We start from the raw sequence: 16,404 nt of genomic DNA on the forward strand, positions 1-16,404 counted from the left end.
CTGCCCATAAACACCCGTCCACCTATGATGGCCTCACACGAGCCCTATAAGCCGCCCAAGTGGTTGCTCCCCAGCTACAACCGTCCAACTGGGGGCACCAGCAACACCACCACCAAGAACACCACCACCAACGTCGACAGCAATGCTGCCGGTGACAATAGCAAGAGCACCTCTCAGCATCCCCAGCAGCCCCAGCAGCCCCAACAGCAGCCGCGGCGGTCCCCGGACCAGCAGGCGCAGCGGGAAATGCTGCAGCGCTTCTACAGCGGCCGGCGCGAGTACGACACGGCCGACAAGCGGATGGGCTACACCTGCGACGCGTGCGGCATGGCCTGCCGTTTCAAGGCCAACGAGCTGATGCGGTGCCCCACCTGCGGCGGCATGGTGATGCGCAAGCCGCGGGCTAAGGGGTACGTTTGTATTTCTCTCTATGCTGCCCCTGCGATGCATTTCTTGTTTGGCTGGGAGGAGGGCTGGTGGGTGGTTTACAAGACGAGCAAAGGGCTGAGAAGTGAAATTAGGGTCTTGCAGTACCCGGCGACGTAGATGAGTGGATTGGAGCGACATGGAACGGATGGCGTGAGAGGAAGTACACACGGAACTGTGATTTTGACCGGGAGAGGCATTGGCTTGACAACGGACGGAGCTAGGCACGGCGTTTTGATCGGGGCAGGGTTTTGATCGGGGCAGGGTTAACTCGTTCAATTGAGTTCCATTTGAGGCACCTTTTCGGTACCGAATCGCTATCACAAGCTAAATCGTCGCATTCGGGGTTGATACCGTGCCTCAATGTGCTCTGTGACCAGTTCGAGTCACTCCGCTCAGCTCCAACTATCAGCCGTCCCTTTCCATTGCGAACCGCTGCTTAAGCGGCTAGGGTGAAGTCCCAATCTTTAAATGCCTTCCGGAACGCCGCCACATCCGCAGACTCCTCCTCCTCAGTTTGCACCACATCCTGCCAGACGGTTCGCTCCTCCAAGCCAAGCAGCTTGGCCATGACTTTTCTCGGATACTGCAAATCGAACCTTACGCCGTCGTCGAACCGCAGCAGTAGGCTCTTGCCAACAACCCTACCACCCTCAGCATCGTCCTCCTCGGCCCAGATCCACACCCGGAAGTAATCCCCCGGCAACTCATCCGCCGTGCCGAACTCCTTCGCCGCAAACTTGCCCAGCTTCAGGTCCTCCGCCAGCACGCGGAACCCAGCCTCCACCAGCCCCTTGCTGACCAGCTCAGCCGGCACCGGCAGGAACTGCCAGTGCACGTGGATGTTCCGCGCGCGGTTGATCTCCCACGTGACGGCGCCGAGCTTGCGCTTCGACGCCGCCGCCACCATGCCCTGCAGCGCGCCGCGGAAGCGCGTCATCTCGGCGAACGTCCGGCGCGCCTCGTCCTCGCTCATGGCCGCCGCGCTGAGCGACGCGGCGTGCTGGAAGGGCACGATGATGAAGTGGGCCGGGAAGTCGAGCCCCTGTTTTGCGAAGGTGGCGGCCGTCGGCAGGGGTCCCTTGGCAGTAGCAAGGTACGCTTCTTCGCCGATGCTGCAAACCATGTGCGTGGGCAGGTTCGGGTTGGAGAGGCAGAAGAAGCAGCGGTCCGGCCCGGGAGGAGGGGAGCGCTCGCGGCGGTGATGCTTGCGGCGGCGGTGGTCGTGGTCGTGCGCGTGGTGTCCGTCCTGGAAGCGGCTGAACTCGGCTTGGTCGGCCGTGCGTTTCTTGGATGCAGGCTTGTAAAAAGGTGTGATGGTGCTCCCCTCCGGAGGTTGGGTAATGGTCTCGCGGTTCAGCTTAAAGGCGTACATTGACTTTGCCTTGGCCGAGTTTCCCAAAGGGGCCAGCGAGATGAAACGTGTGATGGGAATCCCTCTCTCCTTATCATCCGAGGTTTCGGGAAAGAACGGCTCCCGCTCGAAGCAGAGGTCGGCGGGTGACATGGCGAAGTGGTAGCGAGGTTTCAGAGCCTCGCAGAGTTCTGCAATTGTTTGGCTGGAAGGTGCCGTTTCAGCACCAATGTTCGCCTTCGCTGCCTTGGAGCTATTTCTCCAGATGTCAACTGGCCACATGGTAGTGAGAAGGATGTCTGCGTTGTTGGCTCCCCGGAGGGCCTTGGCATCGCTCTCTGTGTGGATTGGCTGGTGCTGCTCCTGAGACAGTCCGGCGACAATGTTCTGGTCGAGCATGCCTCCCAGAGTAACGATGCGCACGCCCTCGGAGGTTTTGGTGACGCTGCGTTTGCCGAGGTAGTGAAGATTCGGCGCGATTTCCTCGTCCTTCTCGATTCTTTCCACAACCTGCGCCGGCAACGGGGTGGTGCCTACCGTGAAGTAGGTCGAGCAAGGAATCTCAATGCGTCCAGCCAGCAAGTCGGCGAGCTGTTCATCGTCCTGGGCCTCGCTGAAGAGGTTTCCCGTGACGATTGCGAAGCTGAAGACATTTTTGGCGTGCTGCTTGGCCAGCGTGCTGAAAGCAGACCGGAGCTGGCCGTTGACGCTGCCAAAGACGAAGCTGAGCTGGTCAGTATGACTGACGTCAATGAAGTGAAGAGCGCGTCGGACTGACATCTTGGCGGCCATACTGCAGAGCTCAGGTGTCAGGGTTACCTGCCTGCGTATAAAGAGGAGAAGGAGGGAAGGTCGGAGATTCAGGTCATGACATCCCCGATGCAGGAGCTATTGGTGGTGGAAAAGAGGCCTGAGAGTTGCTATCAGAGAAAGAGTGTTTATAATCAGCAAGAGCGCAATTCTCCATCCGATATCGTTTTTTTTTAGATAGGTTGGAATTGCACGCCTTCAATCAGGTCAGGCTGGATTCAGCCAAGTGCGATACGCGCGTGAGATGAAGTTGCTGGACGCGACGTCAAACATCTTATCTTATCGACGCGCCCCGATAAATAGATGTTGCGATCCATGCACTTATTGAAGCCCATTGGGAAGCCGACTTAATTGAAACGGCAGTTAACCAGGCAGATCAGGTTTTGGCAGGGCTAACTAGGTAAGGGGACAAATTTTGTCCGTCTCCAGCAATTGATATGTGGTGTCTTGCGCCCCGAAATCCCCAGACTTATGCAAGGCCCTCTGCATGTCGGACCCGGCCCGATTGCGGGCTCTGGACATCGGAGCGGGGCGGCCCACTCCTTGCCGCGCCGGAACCCACATTCCCGGCGCCGAGTCCGAAGTTCCCGGGAACGTGCGTGCAAGTCTGGCTCCACAATTGATCGTCCCTTCTCAACTCTCAATCGGGGTTGTAGATCCCCATATCATTGAAGACTTACGGCTGTCCAACTCAATCCCTTTCCCAGGGCGTAAAAGAGAACAGAATCTCGAAGAAAAAAAATGCAACTCCCGATCCTTGTCGCATGCCACCGACCCGTGCCGCTTAACTCCCGGCATCGCCGCCTCCTTCCGTCGCGGCCCGTGGGGCAAGGCCAAGGCCAACACACATCCACTGGTTAAACAACAATCCCTGTCATAATAAGTCCACATCTCCGAAACCAGGTTAAGGGCTGGTTGCTATCACCAACCCTGCGATATAATAAGTTCTCACCTATGATTCGTAAGCTGCAAGGAGAAGGGGGGGAGAAAACTCTGCAAAAAGCCGTAGCCGATGGCACCATCCAAGGACATGGTATCTTTCCAGGGATGCACGCGCTGCCTCTGACTCACAAACTGAAAAGGGGTAAAGCAAAGAATACCGAGCACCTTGTAGTGCTGTCTTCGGTTGGTTCAATGTTTGCAAGCTGCCTTGGTATTCACCGCAGCAACCACCGCACAGGGTCGGCTGCTTGTTTCGACCCAAACGCCACATCAAAGACATCACATGCAGCGATAGCCGCCAGCGAAGTGATTTTGCATCTTTTTTTCCTATTTTTTGTTTCTCGCTACTTGAAGTGTAGTTACAAAGCCCACATTGCTCATAGCAGCCACACACCCTCTTGTGCTCACAGGAGGGGGTAAACAGGGGGAAGACTCGCAGTCCCAAAACCGCCCCATAAGAAATGTGTCGTGTAGAGGAACAAATCCGGACGACGACTCCCTAACTCCATGGAACCACGACATGGAGCGGTAATCGTCCCGCGGTGATAAAACAGGGCAGATAGACGGGCGGAGACGTCGAGGAAGAAAAAGGCGCCGTCAACGCCTTACGCCCTTGTCCTCCAAATCGGAAGCCGACATAGGTATCCTCCTTCGCACGGAGCATGCGAGCTTCCACAGTCTTCCTCTCCAACCATCCATCTCTCTCCCATGCCTAATGTTTCGAGGCGGAAAAGCGTCACCACCGAACCCTGTGATTATCATCCCGCACCGGAGTCCTATATTTTCCTCCACACACATTTGGCAGTCTCTGCCCCCTTCAGCCATACTCCGTGACACCCCTGGTGGAGTCATGCAAACCACTGCCAGCGCGAGCGTCGAGAGCTCAATCTCCGTCGCCACGATTTCGACTCTCAGGGGAAGGTAGCGTGATTAGATCGACAAAGGAAAAAATTTCGAGTTGTTCGGTGGATGTCGGACCGAGTCGAGAATGTTGTCCAGTGAAATGGTCGAACTTTGACATGGTGGGAAAGGCCCTCGAATGGGCTTGTGGTGGCGCGATCGTCAAGGGCTCCGAGGCGGACGTCGGCGGAAAAGAAAAGCAGTCCGGGAACCGTAACACGGTGGTCGCAGGTCAGTATGAAAATGATCGCCAGCCCCATTGCCGCGTAAGGGGCTGGTAAAGCGGCATGCGCACACATTAGTGCAGAAGTCTCAACCATCCCGAAGGAATGAAAACATTTGCCGCAAATGCATGGAGAATGCAATGCTGGAAGGATGCCGACCGACGCTATGTCAATGACAATGCCGAATGACGGAAGAAACCAAGTGGACGAGCCGAAGGATGCATGACCCAAGGCCCGCTAGGCCTGGATAACGCCGCGCTATGCCAACAGTTTCAAGGAAAAGAAAGGCATTCAGGTTCGCCGACGACAGTGGGGTGACCAATCCCTGCGTCGAGGAACATGCCTCGAGTTTGTTGGGTGCATGTGTGGCAAAGGTTCGCCGACGACGGTTGGGTGACCAATCCCTGCGTCGAAGCACGCGCACCGAGTCTAGGCGCATATAGAAGGTTCGCCGATGAAGAACAAAAAAGGAGAACAAGGAAAAAAAAAAAAATCAATGTCTGAGTGGTAGGACCTGTGTCCACATGTGAGGGACAGCATACAGTGGTTGCTGAAGGGAGGGTATATGTTCAGGTAACATCGAGATGTCGGGACGGCGAACAGCGTGTTCGCCAGCCGATGGAGGGTACTGAAAGGGTTCAGCCCAGCAGACCGTGTGCCCGACCCTAACACACGTCCAAGGCATCCCGAACCGAGCCCTGAGTAGAGCTCCTGCACCAGATCGTCCGCGTCAGAACGACACCATGCGCCTGGCATACGCTCGGTCAGTGCCGATGGGAGATGAACCCAGCATGCTCGACAGGTCAGACTCGCGGGTGCCGAGACGACTGGGGCCAGTAGGCGAGTCGAGCAGAGTCGGATCTTGTTGCCCAAAGGCGTAGGTCTGCGCGCGGCCCAAACCCTTCCGGTTCTGGCGCAGTCGGCCCAATTCCCGCTCGCACGTGTTAACATGCTCGGCCGCGTTCATTTCGACATAAGCCTGGGGGTAGCAACGCTCCGGGTGCTCGGCGAAAAAGGCGCTGTAGCCGCCGTCCAAGATGTAGACCTCAGGATACGTAAGTTTCGGGTACTGCTCGACGTTTGCCTCCCGGTCCTTGGAGCGGATGTGGCGAGCCATTATGGGTGCCCGATGTACCGAGTATTCACAGTGGAAAATCAGGAGCGTGCGGCCCTCAATCGGGGTGTCCACCAACTGCGTAGCCAACAACTCCTTGTCGTTGTAGTTGATAGCGCCGTTGATGTGGCCTCCTTCGTACTCATACTCGAACCGGCAGTCGATGATCATCTTGTGGTCGAAATGCTCATTATATTTGCCGTCCAGCACTTCCAGCATCGTCTCACGCGTGATGCGTGGTATGGTCTCGGTCGGATCGTCCGAGAAAAAGTGGGGCAGGACGTACTCGGGAGGCTCCTCGATGTCCGCGACAGAATGAAGAGCAAACCCCGGAGGCATGGGCTGGCCCCCACTCTTCGGCTTGACAGCATCGCCGGAATTCTCGAACATGCTCACGGAGCGCCGGTACTGCTTCCGGGGTCGCAGAAACGGATTTGACGTCCTCCGAGTATGACTTGCAACAGGCGACCCGTTGCGAACGCCGCTCATGGCACTCAGGCTGTTGAAGTTCGGTTTCGGCCGGGAAAAGGCCACGGAAGGACACGGACTATTCGCGCTCTTTGGGCGCCGTTCCTGAGGGGGGGAGTCCTGGAAACATTCGCTCGGCGACATTGCTGCCGAGTGGGAAGTGTTCAGCTGGCCATCGCCCCCGGCCTCAAACCGGAACGGCGGCGGCTGGTTCTCTGCATTCGAGCGGGTAAGCAGCCCGCTGGTGCTGAAACCTTTGGCTCTGGTGAGAGATGGCCGCCTAAGACCAAGCCTTCTCCGGCTGCCGCAAGCGGAAGAGCGAGCATTAGCGATGAACTATGCGAGTGGCAATCCTGTGCAAGAAAGACTTACTCGGATACAATAGGCTTTACGGGCTGCAGGGCGCTCGGGCGTAGGGCCGGACTGTCCAGCATGTCGTCGTCGTTGGCCCCCGGTGTCGGCGACGGGGCCTCTGTATGGGCTATGAAGGGCGCCTTGTGTGGTAACGGAGACATGTCCATCATATCCACGCAGCCAGGGGATGACGAAGGCGGCAGGGGGGGCGTAGTCAAGTGCCCTGCACATGCTTCTCATCAGTTCCCCGACTCACACGACCACAGCCACCGACGACACCCAGGCTTACCACGAGCTTCAAACGCATCCATCATGGTGGCCGTGGTGAAAAGGGCCCGGCGCGGGGTTGGGAACATTGGACTACTTGTAGGATTGGGTCAGATATAACTCGCGGCAACAGGCGTCACGGGAGACGGGCCACAACCCGGGGGGATGTACTGACCTAGCTTCGTTGAGCTTGAAGTTTTGTGACAAGTCCGCTGCCAGAGACGCCGCGGGAGAGGAGCCTTGAACGGCCTTGAGATTGAAGTACTCGGCGTTGCGCAGCTGGAAAGTGAATTGGCCTCTATCGAGCGGGCTGGGCACCAGGCGCGGTCCAAACATGTTGGACTGACCGAAGTTGGAGGGCGGCGTGGGCCGCATGGCAGCCAGTGGCGACGAGGTTTCCATGGCACCAAAGAACGACGATGCATGCGCCGAAAAGTAGAATGCGTAATCCTATGCGAAACGGGTACGGTATGTACGGTATGTACGGTATGCGTCCTGGAAGTCGGGGAAAAGGTGGTCGAGCTGCAGCACTGCGATCGGTGTTGCAGCACGCCGTTGCCCTTGGGAGTCGGAGCTGGGCGGGACGCGGGAAGGTCGAGCTTCGCTTGGAGTCACTGCAAGTGCATGCTGCAGTGACACTTCCTTCGACGTCCTTCTGACCCGGCCGACATGAACGAGCAGCGACCGCCTTCAGTGCACTGGTTGAGAAATGATCGGGTGGAAGTTGGGAGGTTGTTGGGCCCGAACTCTTGATTTTCTCTCGTCGTCCGGTGCAACGCGGGCGGTCTGCGGATTGGGGTTGGCAGAACCAGGGAGGGTGTGGAAGCTGTGAATTATAGCGGGGGTCCCGCTCTAAGTTGCAGGGCTGGGGGAGGTATAGCCGGGGGATTGGGGGTAAGTTGAGGAGGCTATGGCAAGGGAAGTTTGCTTCACAAATTCCTCGGCTGCCATTAAGGGAACCGAATAGAGAAGGCGTCCGATCGTTTGTGTGCTCCAAATCGGGCGCAGCAGATGCCCGAAGTAAAAATTTGTTCCCGGAGCTTAGGTTGCTGTTGAGGGACTGGAGCTCACGGAAGGGCAGGAGGTAAAAAGAGAAGGGTTATTCCCTTCCTGTCGTTAGGTGGTGCACAGCGTCGGCAGGGGAGCCCGATCAAGCAGATGATTTTCTCACGTTGTCATGGGCGATTGCTGGGGCTACGCTGCCTACCAAACACTAGTGCAGCCTGGTTGCTGTGCTATGAGGTGGTTTTGGCGCCAGGGACCTCAGCAGCGGGGTCCCTGTGCGCCTGCGGCGGACGGGAGCTCTGAGCTTGCGAGCTGTGGAGCGCGGGAGCTCCTTCCCTGCAAGGGCAGCTGTGACGCCGCGGCGCTTGTGGGTAACTTGGTCCTTGTTGCCGGCACGAATTGGAGTTAACCGTCAAGCGCAGAACTTCCAGGCTGCCCGGCGCCCCAAAGAAACACACCAATCAAGCGAAGGTACCGTCGCGCTCGCTGTGCAACATGGCTGCATTGTTGGGCCGCTTGCGGCGCCGCAAGGCTGCAGCCGCAGCGGCCAGTCTGTGCTTGCTGCCAGGCACAGAAGCAGCCAGATGGATGAATGGAGAGGTAGGTGGCTTTGAGATGCAACTCCCGTCACCCCCCCAGAACCCCGTCATGCCGGAAACAGTCGCAAAGAACACAAAAACAACTCCACAGAACTGGCTACCTCAGTCAAACAACCAAGACTGTGTCGAGCAAGACTCAACGAGTCAATTCATCCGGCGTCGAATGAAGCTCTCAGAATGCTGCCGCCGAGCTTCATACTCGGCACTTGGGCCCCCACCTCGTTTGATCATCCAGCTCCAGCTTCCGACCACCGCTTTACACTACATACCAGGGCAGGTCGTGCGGGGAGGGTCGCATTCACCCTCCAGAGCCACTGGAACACCGGGGTGTTACAGCGACTGCTGTTCGTTTCGACACCAACCAGTCTGAATGCCGGTTTCGAACTGGCTCGGCATCAAAGCATGGTCCAGTGAGCCTGGGCCATTATCACGGCGATTCAGCGGCTCGCCTGTAGAATCCCTGTGCTGCGTTCTCTCTTTCTTACCAAGGCCGTTCCCTCCAATGGGCGAATTGGTGCCATGTTCCGATGAAAGCTTGGTGGGCAAGCGCCGTCGCGCAACGCAATCGACCATTGAGCATCAAGAATTATCAAGGTCCTCCGGACACGGCCGGCAATGTTCCCGCGGCCTGACGAACGCCCAACAATGGAATAAAATTGACGCTACATGCACACATCGTACACGTGATTGGGCGTTTTCCTTCGCTTTCCGAATCCTCGCTGAGAAGAATCAGTGCTGGGTTTCGACCGCCAGCTTTCTTCAAGCAGGCCATTCGCCAGGCCCTGTCGATTCGGCCGCGGGTATGGGCATCCAACGGCAGAATGCGTCTCTACCTGAGTGTCGTTACATATCAGTGCACGGCCCAAGCTCCCAACGATGCAATCCCAGGGTGAACGAAGTCTTGTCGAAGAAAGGACGGGCAGAGCGCTGAGCAGCAGCCTCCTGGCAGACAAGGATGCCAGCGTAATGACGCAAACGGAAAGCATCGAAGGCCTTTCTGTCGACAACCCAGACTCGAGTCCAAGATTCTGGAAGGGATTGCGTCAAAGAAAGCTGGTCGTGGTTATAGAGGTCCCGCCAAGACTAATTTCGGAGGTTGCCGCTTACAAGTATTTACAATCGCCACCGGGTGAGCGGGGCCGCGACGACTTAGAGCAACATCGACAATGCACAATCGCGAAGACTCGCAGCAACAACTTTACTAAACCTCAACCAAATCGAAAAAAAAGAAAACGAAGTTAACCCGCACCCTAACCTTGACCCTCACCCTAACCTTAACCCGAATCCTAACCAGCGGGGGGCTAGCGCCGCCCCCCGCACCCCCGGCGAACTAACCCGTGGCTAACCCGAGGCGATAGTGCAAACCCCTTGGCGGTCTTGGCGGGGTACTGACGCTGTAAAAACATTGCCGACAATTGGCGGGACCTCTATAACCTCCAGCAGAAAGCTGGCCAAGGCGCACACCAATCGCGACCCCGGCACCGGAGCCGGGCGTGTCTCACCCGTCCACACTTTCGCGGGTCGCAAGTCTGGAGGTCGTTGGCCCTTGCAGGCAGTAACTACCTCGAAGCAGTGATTGGCTGCCGGTCGTTTCCGGCCGACATTACGCGAACCGGACTTTGGCAGTCGTCTCGAAATGCTCACTGGGCAGAACTGTCCGCTCTTATGAACAAGAACAACCTGGAATCGACAACAATGTGCCAAGCCCCATCCAAGCGCCGGATATCTGGACATTTAATGTACACTACATAACCGGAAGACATCTTGGATGCGAACCCACCGGATGGCTGCTGGAAATAGCATCATCGTAGCCTGGGGTGAGGGGCATCCCTCTCGCCGTCCAAATCCGGCAAGACGTCATCCTCTCGGCAGGGCTGGAGCGGGGAATGCATCCTTGCTTCGTGTCGGCGTGTTTTTCCAAGGCTGAACCTGATCGCCGATAGTTAGCGCCCGGGGACCCTCGTCACTCTCAACCTGCCCGATTCGTCGCTTTCCTCTCTGGACGACTCGTCAATTGAGATCTAGATCTGATCGAGCCTGGTAGAGGGACAAGAACCAAGTGAGTACACGAGCAGAAAGTTCCGGATTGACGACATTTGTTTACTTCTTCCTCGGTTAGGTGGTTCAGTGTAAAGCGTGTCAATTGTCTTTGCTGATCTACACGCGTGTCCGGCGCATGCCAAATGACCCGCCTGACCACCCTCGTTCCTGGGCATATGGACATCCAGTGCGACGCAGGAAGAGCGCCAGCAAACACCGGACCGCCATCCAATCGCGATGCACAATTGATTCCGCAGGGCGCCAACGCAGCGGAGTTCAGCTCCCAGGCGCCCACGCTTTGCATGCTTTGGGTTACATGGGCGATCCCATCCCGGCTCACATCAGCCACGCCATGATTCCAAAGACAATTGGATCTCGCTAACCTCTCATTCCTCCGCGACCGAGAGCGGGTTGGTTGGTTCCCCCACAGACCCGTTGGCGCTTCTTATTTGCTTGAGCCCGCTGCAAGGGGCTTGTTTGAGAAGCTGCATGGGACAACCGCAAAAGCCGCGGAGTCAATCGAGACCAATGCCCAAGCGCGTCAGCAACATGGAAATCTGCGCATCCGGTTGCAGCAGGACGGGACGCATGCGGCACCGACGTCAAAGAGCATGGATCCTTCGGCGCGGGGTAAAGTAAACAAAAGACGCGTGTGGCCCGAGTCGAGATAAACATTCCCGCTTGATCCCGTGTCCCTACGCCGCGGGGTAGCAGGCACGTCGCACGCAGATAGGCGCGGTGTCACCTGATGAAACAACAGGGTTGCCGCTTTTGGTCTCCCGGCTGACCTCGGTCTGCGGAACCGGAGTGCGGGTGTTTATGTGGCACACTTCACGCTTCACCGAGAGAGCACCACTCGGCAGTGTCCTCGGGCCTCCTTTACCTCAACTGACAGTAGTGTATCCCGGAGCAAGAAGGCGTCCCAAGTTTCTCGTGTCTGACACCATCCGCCCGTCAGACCTTATCAAGAACCCAGTCTGGCCGAGTATCGGGAAGAAGATCGGCACCTCACACCTCAGTTACGAAGTGACGGACGGAGCTGGACACAGGACGAATCATTCCATTGCACTCCGGTTTTGGGTCGTGGCTGCTCATGGCGCATTTCTGAGTCCTGAACGGTGGATTTGTCGGGTAACGTTAGTAGGCGACTCCCTGAAGGGTCTCGGCTAAAGTTGTCTTTGTTGGGTTTTTACCCTGATCTGAGACTGGAGCTGGAAAGAATGAAAAGACCTGGCCTCCGAGATGACGCGGACTCTCAACACCCGAGCCGTGACATGGACACCGACGAAACCACTAGTTTCACACTTGATAGCACCATTTCTCGGCTGCAGGAAATCCTCGGTGACAGTTCGGTTTTCTCGAAAACTCCACACAACCGAGCCAAGTCTGCATCGGGCTACAGCGCCGTTTCCACATGCACTAGCGTCTTTGGCGGCTTACTAGTAGGGCTGCAGTTTTGGGTTCCACCTTGGTCTCCAAAAGCTTGGAACTGTCGGAGCTTCGCCCGAGGATGGACAAAGGCAGCGAGTCTTGCCAGCGAGTTTCGCACGCACCCCAGAGTCTCGGAGGCTTTGGAGCAGCGTTGCGGAACTGGACTGCTGAGAGAGGTAGGGTAGTCATTGAAGGTGTGTATCGAGCCTTCCCTGGGGGCACTGAACACTTCCTCAGTCGACCGAACCAGGCAATGCCAGCATCATATGTCACGCACCTCTCGTCATTGCGTCGAAAGTTGTCCGAGGACGTCCTCTCCCACCGACCCGGAACCAAAGACCGGCCGCCGAAACAGCGCATGTGTAGACGGAGCATCAACTTGTGTTGACGGTAAGTCCGGAGACCATCCTGCGCTGAGCGCTCCACATTGAACAATTTGCTCTCGACCCCCACCAGTGGGTTCAAAGGATCGCAAGTCTTGGTTGGCCACGAGGGTTGCCGGTTACCCAACTCGGAAGCTCGATGCTGGTGTATCACTCTCAGACTTGATACAGTATGGCATACTTAAACGGCTCTCAAGGAAGAACTGTGTGTTGGGCCGGCTTTGGAAGTCTATCTGCTAAGCTGCTAGGTATGGAAGAACCTTGGATGGCCGGATTCATCAGTCTCGGGTTGTCCAAAATAGCTGGGATTCGGCGCACTGTGCAATTCGAAGCCTGGGCAGTTTCACGGAACCACAAGAGTGCCTTACCGGGCGAGGCACTCCAATTCTTAACCGGCTTCGGTAGTTCGACAAGTTGAAGAGTCAATCTCCAAGTGAAATCTCTTAACGTTACTCCCTAGACTCGAGTTGAATCCCCGTTCACACAGACTTGAGCCAGCAACGCCCGGTCAGACATCATGCCACAATCGGGGGTATGCATGGAATCAATATGTAGTAACAGGGGTTTGCGGTGTTCAGCGTTCATGATAACGATAGCGATCGGTCTAAAAGCGGTCAATCGTGGCAGAAATGGGTGCCCCACTAAAAAACTTCCAATGCAGCTCCGCTCCAGAAGCACAGGCGAATGAATGATTGCTTTGGACAGGCGGAACCGTCTCAGTATCGCGATTCAGTCCCGTCACCGGCGCGCCTCAAACGATGAGCAACAAACGAAAGCGCGCGGCCAAGCAGGCCGCCAACGATCACCAGCCGCCGCAAAAGCGAGCCAAAAAAGATGCATCATCGGCCACGTTGGCAGGCGCAAAAGCCCTCGACAAGTCGCCGTTCGTCGAGCGCCCCACCACCGTCGACGAGCGCAAGAGGGAAATGCTGCTGTACGAGACGCTGGGCAGCGAGGACCCCAAAGAGCGCACCGAGGCCGCCGAGGCCGTGGTATCGGCGCTCCTCGGCGGAGACGGGGTTCCCGAGCCCGTGCTGCTGCGCCATCTCGAGAAGCGGCTGTTCCGCGGTCTCGCGAGCAGCAGGAACGCTTCCAGACTCGGTTGTGGCGAGGCTCTGATCGACATTCTGGGCCAGTTGTTTGGGAAGAAGGGGCTGGCGAGCTCCAAATACACCGGCCTGCCCTTCGAGAAGGTGCTGGGCATCTTGGTCGAGAAGACAAAGCCCGGCGGCGGCGCTACGGGCCAGGAGGAGAGGGACCATTACATTGGTCGCTTGTTTGGCCTCGAGTGCTTTATCCGCGCCGGAATTGTCAGCGCTGACAAGGCGAGGTGGTTTGCGGTGCTGGACCTACTTCTGGAACTGTCTGCCAAGAAGTCCTGGCTGAGGTCGCCGAGCGGTTCTCTGATTGCGGTGGCCATCTCATTGATGGACAAGAAGCTGGCCGAAAAGACCCTGGAAAGGCTGGCGGAGAAGGGAGTTGCTAAGACCCCCGAGGGTGTAGGTGTATGGGTCACTGCGCTGGATCGGTTTCCCGATATGAAGGTCCCGTCGCAGCCGTGGCGTCATCCTCTGGCCGCCGCCTCCCTTCCCTCCCTGGCTGCTACCTTGAAGGATAGCGGCAGAGAAGCATCAAATGAGGAGAGTGGCGGCGCGAAACCCAAGCAGGGCGGCTGGACTGCCCAGCTTCACTTCGTCTGGGACCCGATTCTCGCCCACTTTGTCAGCGCAAGCACGCAATCCGAGAGCGATGCCGCTGAGCAGTTCAAGCAGTTCTGGAGCCGCGTTGTCGATGGTTAGTCTCTGTGCCCCCCATCTGCAAGATCTCCTCTAACTGAAGGACAGAGGGCTTCTTTTCGAAGAGCGCTTCGGATAGTCAAAAATTCTCGGGCTTCATGATATTCCAGAAAATGATTCATGGCGCCGCCGCCAAGGCTTCTTGCTTGGTGCCGAGCCTCTTCAGCAAGAACTTCATGGTTTGTCTGATGAACCAGGCCGCCAAGGAGGACCGATATCTTCACCGCGCAGCCCTCAAGGCCCTGAAGGGAATCGAAGTTGCTGTTGAGGAAACGCCGTCACTCCTCCCCATCGTCCTGAAAGGCCTCCTCGGCAAACATGGGGCCTACAACTTTGACCAACGCACAAACACTAAGACCGTGGACAAGCTCCTGCAATACACAACCCCGACGACCGTCAAAGCCGTCCTTAAGATTCTGCGGCTCAAGGATCCAGAGAAAACTGGTCTTGACGGGACAAAATACTACCAGGCGTTGGGCGGATATCTGTTTAGGCTGTCTAGCGTGCCCTCGAAGCCCCTCGGGGCTGATTCTTCGAGCGAGTCCGTCACTGGGCCCGCGATCAGAGCCCTGACGGAGCTGGCCTACTCGAATAAGTCGGTTCCAACGAATGTTAGGGACGCACTCCGGACGAGGTCAACGTCGGCGTTTGCCAAGCTGGTTAGGAGGCCGGAGGATTTCGGGCACCTTTGCAATGCCATCTTGTCCATTGACGCCGACGTCGACCAGGACGATGAAATTGCCTCGGCTCTCGCCGACGCTAAGAAGATGCTGAAGGACTTGCTCGATCCTGCGAAGGAGACCGATCGCACGAGGGCGCCCCGACAAGCACTCGCGTTGTTGTATGCCGTAGGGATCCTGCAGTTTTACAACCAGGAGCCTGATGTGATAGATCTCTTTGAAGAGCTACGCGAGTGCTACGACAAACTGGCGAACCGCAGCCGCGGTTCAGACGAGGGCATGCCCGAGTACCTGGTAGAGATCCTGCTCGCCATGGTGGCACGCCCGTCGTCGCTGATGCGGCAGGTTTCGCACCAAGTGTTTGAAGCCTTCACTGGCTTCCTGTCGGAAGAGGCGTTGAAACTCTTGACCGATCCCTTGGCTGCTGAAGAAAGTGAAAAAGGACAGCAAGCGTTGTTCGCCACCGAGGACGAGGACGTGATGGAGGCGGAGGCCGCTGACGCTGACGAGAGCGACGAGGGAGAGCTTGACTCGGACGTCGAGATGGTCAATCTTAAAGATGCCGGCTCGGAAGGGCCGGATAGCAGCGACGAGGCTTCCGCTGACGAACAAGACGAAGACGCGGACGGCGAAGACAAAGACCAGGAGGCCCTCGACGCGCTCGACAATGCGCTCGCCGAAGTCCTCGGAAGCCACCGGCTCGACAAGGATAACGAGGCCGACTCGGCCGAGGAATCCGACATGACAGACTCGGAGATGCTGGCGGTCGACGAGAAGTTGGCCGAGATATTCAGGCAGCGCGCCAAGACGACCAGCAAGAAGAAGGAGAAGAAGGATGCCAAGGACACGGTCATCAACTTTAAGCACCGCGTGCTGGACCTGCTCGCCATCTTCGTCAGGCAGGAGGCGGCGCGCCCGCGCGTCAACACGCTCGTCTTCCACGTGCTCCTCCCGCTGCTGCACCTCGTGCGCACGACCAAGACGAAACCGCTCGCCAACAAGGCCTGCGACATCATCCACGCCCTACCCAAGGCCCTCAAGAAGGCGCGCAGCAGCAGCGGCGGCGGCGGTGGTGGTGGCAGCCGGCAGGCGGCAGCGGGGGAGGCGGCGGTGGGCGAGAAAGACGCGAAGGCCCTGCTTGCGCTGCTGGCGCAGCTGCACGACGAGGCGGCGGGCCAGGACAGCAACCCGTCGCACGCGTACGCCAACGCGGTCTCGACGGCCAGCCTGGCAGTCGCGTCGGTCCTGTGGGGCGACGCGGCCTGCCGGGAGCGGGTGGCCGGCGTGTATGCGCGCACGCAGCTCCGGTGGATCCAGGGCCGGGCCAGGATCCAGCCCGGGTTCTTCCTGGACTGGGTGAATTGGTGCCAGAGTAAGGTCAACAATGCTGTGGAGGCGGCGACGGCGGCACCGACTCAGGCGTAAAGAATGTTGGCAAGGGAGGAAGTTGGCTTGGGACTTGGAGATGCTTGGCGAATATCCATGGGATGGGTGTCCAGGTGGTTGTTGGTTGTCCAGTTGGTTCGGTCCGCTGTGTTGAAGGACCTGGACATTCGAATCTGAGACTCCCTTTTCACAAGTGTCCTTCACCGCTGATTACCGTGATCAAGT

General features: G+C 57.6%; 3 protein-coding genes across 3 annotated transcripts; 1 reads left to right on the top strand and 2 right to left on the bottom strand.

The window, feature by feature from the left end:
• Positions 1–512: 512 nt before the first annotated feature.
• On the bottom strand, positions 513–2,828 carry THITE_2114157 (uncharacterized protein). The gene has a single exon (XM_003652492.1). The coding sequence runs from the start codon at positions 2,570–2,572 to the stop codon at positions 866–868; it is 1,707 nt and encodes a 568-aa protein (XP_003652540.1). The 5' UTR covers positions 2,573–2,828; the 3' UTR covers positions 513–865.
• A 2,241-nt stretch (positions 2,829–5,069) lies between these two features.
• THITE_2114160 (uncharacterized protein) lies at positions 5,070–7,995 on the bottom strand. The gene is made up of 4 exons (XM_003652493.1): positions 7,035–7,995; positions 6,882–6,952; positions 6,611–6,815; positions 5,070–6,539 (listed from the first exon to the last, which is right to left on the bottom strand). Exons 1-4 carry the CDS (start codon positions 7,259–7,261, stop codon positions 5,387–5,389), a joined length of 1,656 nt encoding a protein of 551 aa, XP_003652541.1. The 5' UTR covers positions 7,262–7,995; the 3' UTR covers positions 5,070–5,386.
• Positions 7,996–12,961: 4,966 nt separating this feature from the next.
• Positions 12,962–16,379, top strand: THITE_2114165 (uncharacterized protein). Its single transcript, XM_003652494.1, has 2 exons — positions 12,962–14,111; positions 14,162–16,379. Exons 1-2 carry the CDS (start codon positions 13,076–13,078, stop codon positions 16,216–16,218), a joined length of 3,093 nt encoding a protein of 1,030 aa, XP_003652542.1. The 5' UTR covers positions 12,962–13,075; the 3' UTR covers positions 16,219–16,379.
• The last annotated feature ends 25 nt before the right edge of the window (positions 16,380–16,404 follow it).

This window comes from Thermothielavioides terrestris, chromosome 2, assembly GCF_000226115.1.
Source record: "Thermothielavioides terrestris NRRL 8126 chromosome 2, complete sequence".
Lineage (NCBI taxonomy): Eukaryota > Fungi > Ascomycota > Sordariomycetes > Sordariales > Chaetomiaceae > Thermothielavioides > Thermothielavioides terrestris.

Excerpts from the sequence above, each read along its gene's own strand:
- THITE_2114160 (XM_003652493.1), bottom strand. The coding sequence starts at position 7,261 with ATGGAAACCTCGTCGCCACTGGCTGCCATGCGGCCCACGCCGCCCTCC. Across the intron at positions 6,816-6,881 it reads GGATGCGTTTGAAGCTCGTG|GGCACTTGACTACGCCCCCC; the intron begins GTAAGCCTGGGT and ends AAGCATGTGCAG. Across the intron at positions 6,540-6,610 it reads GTAAAGCCTATTGTATCCGA|CCGGAGAAGGCTTGGTCTTA; the intron begins GTAAGTCTTTCT and ends CGCTTGCGGCAG.
- THITE_2114157 (XM_003652492.1), bottom strand. The coding sequence starts at position 2,572 with ATGGCCGCCAAGATGTCAGTCCGACGCGCTCTTCACTTCATTGACGTC.
- THITE_2114165 (XM_003652494.1), top strand. The coding sequence starts at position 13,076 with ATGAGCAACAAACGAAAGCGCGCGGCCAAGCAGGCCGCCAACGATCAC. Across the intron at positions 14,112-14,161 it reads CTGGAGCCGCGTTGTCGATG|AGGGCTTCTTTTCGAAGAGC; the intron begins GTTAGTCTCTGT and ends ACTGAAGGACAG.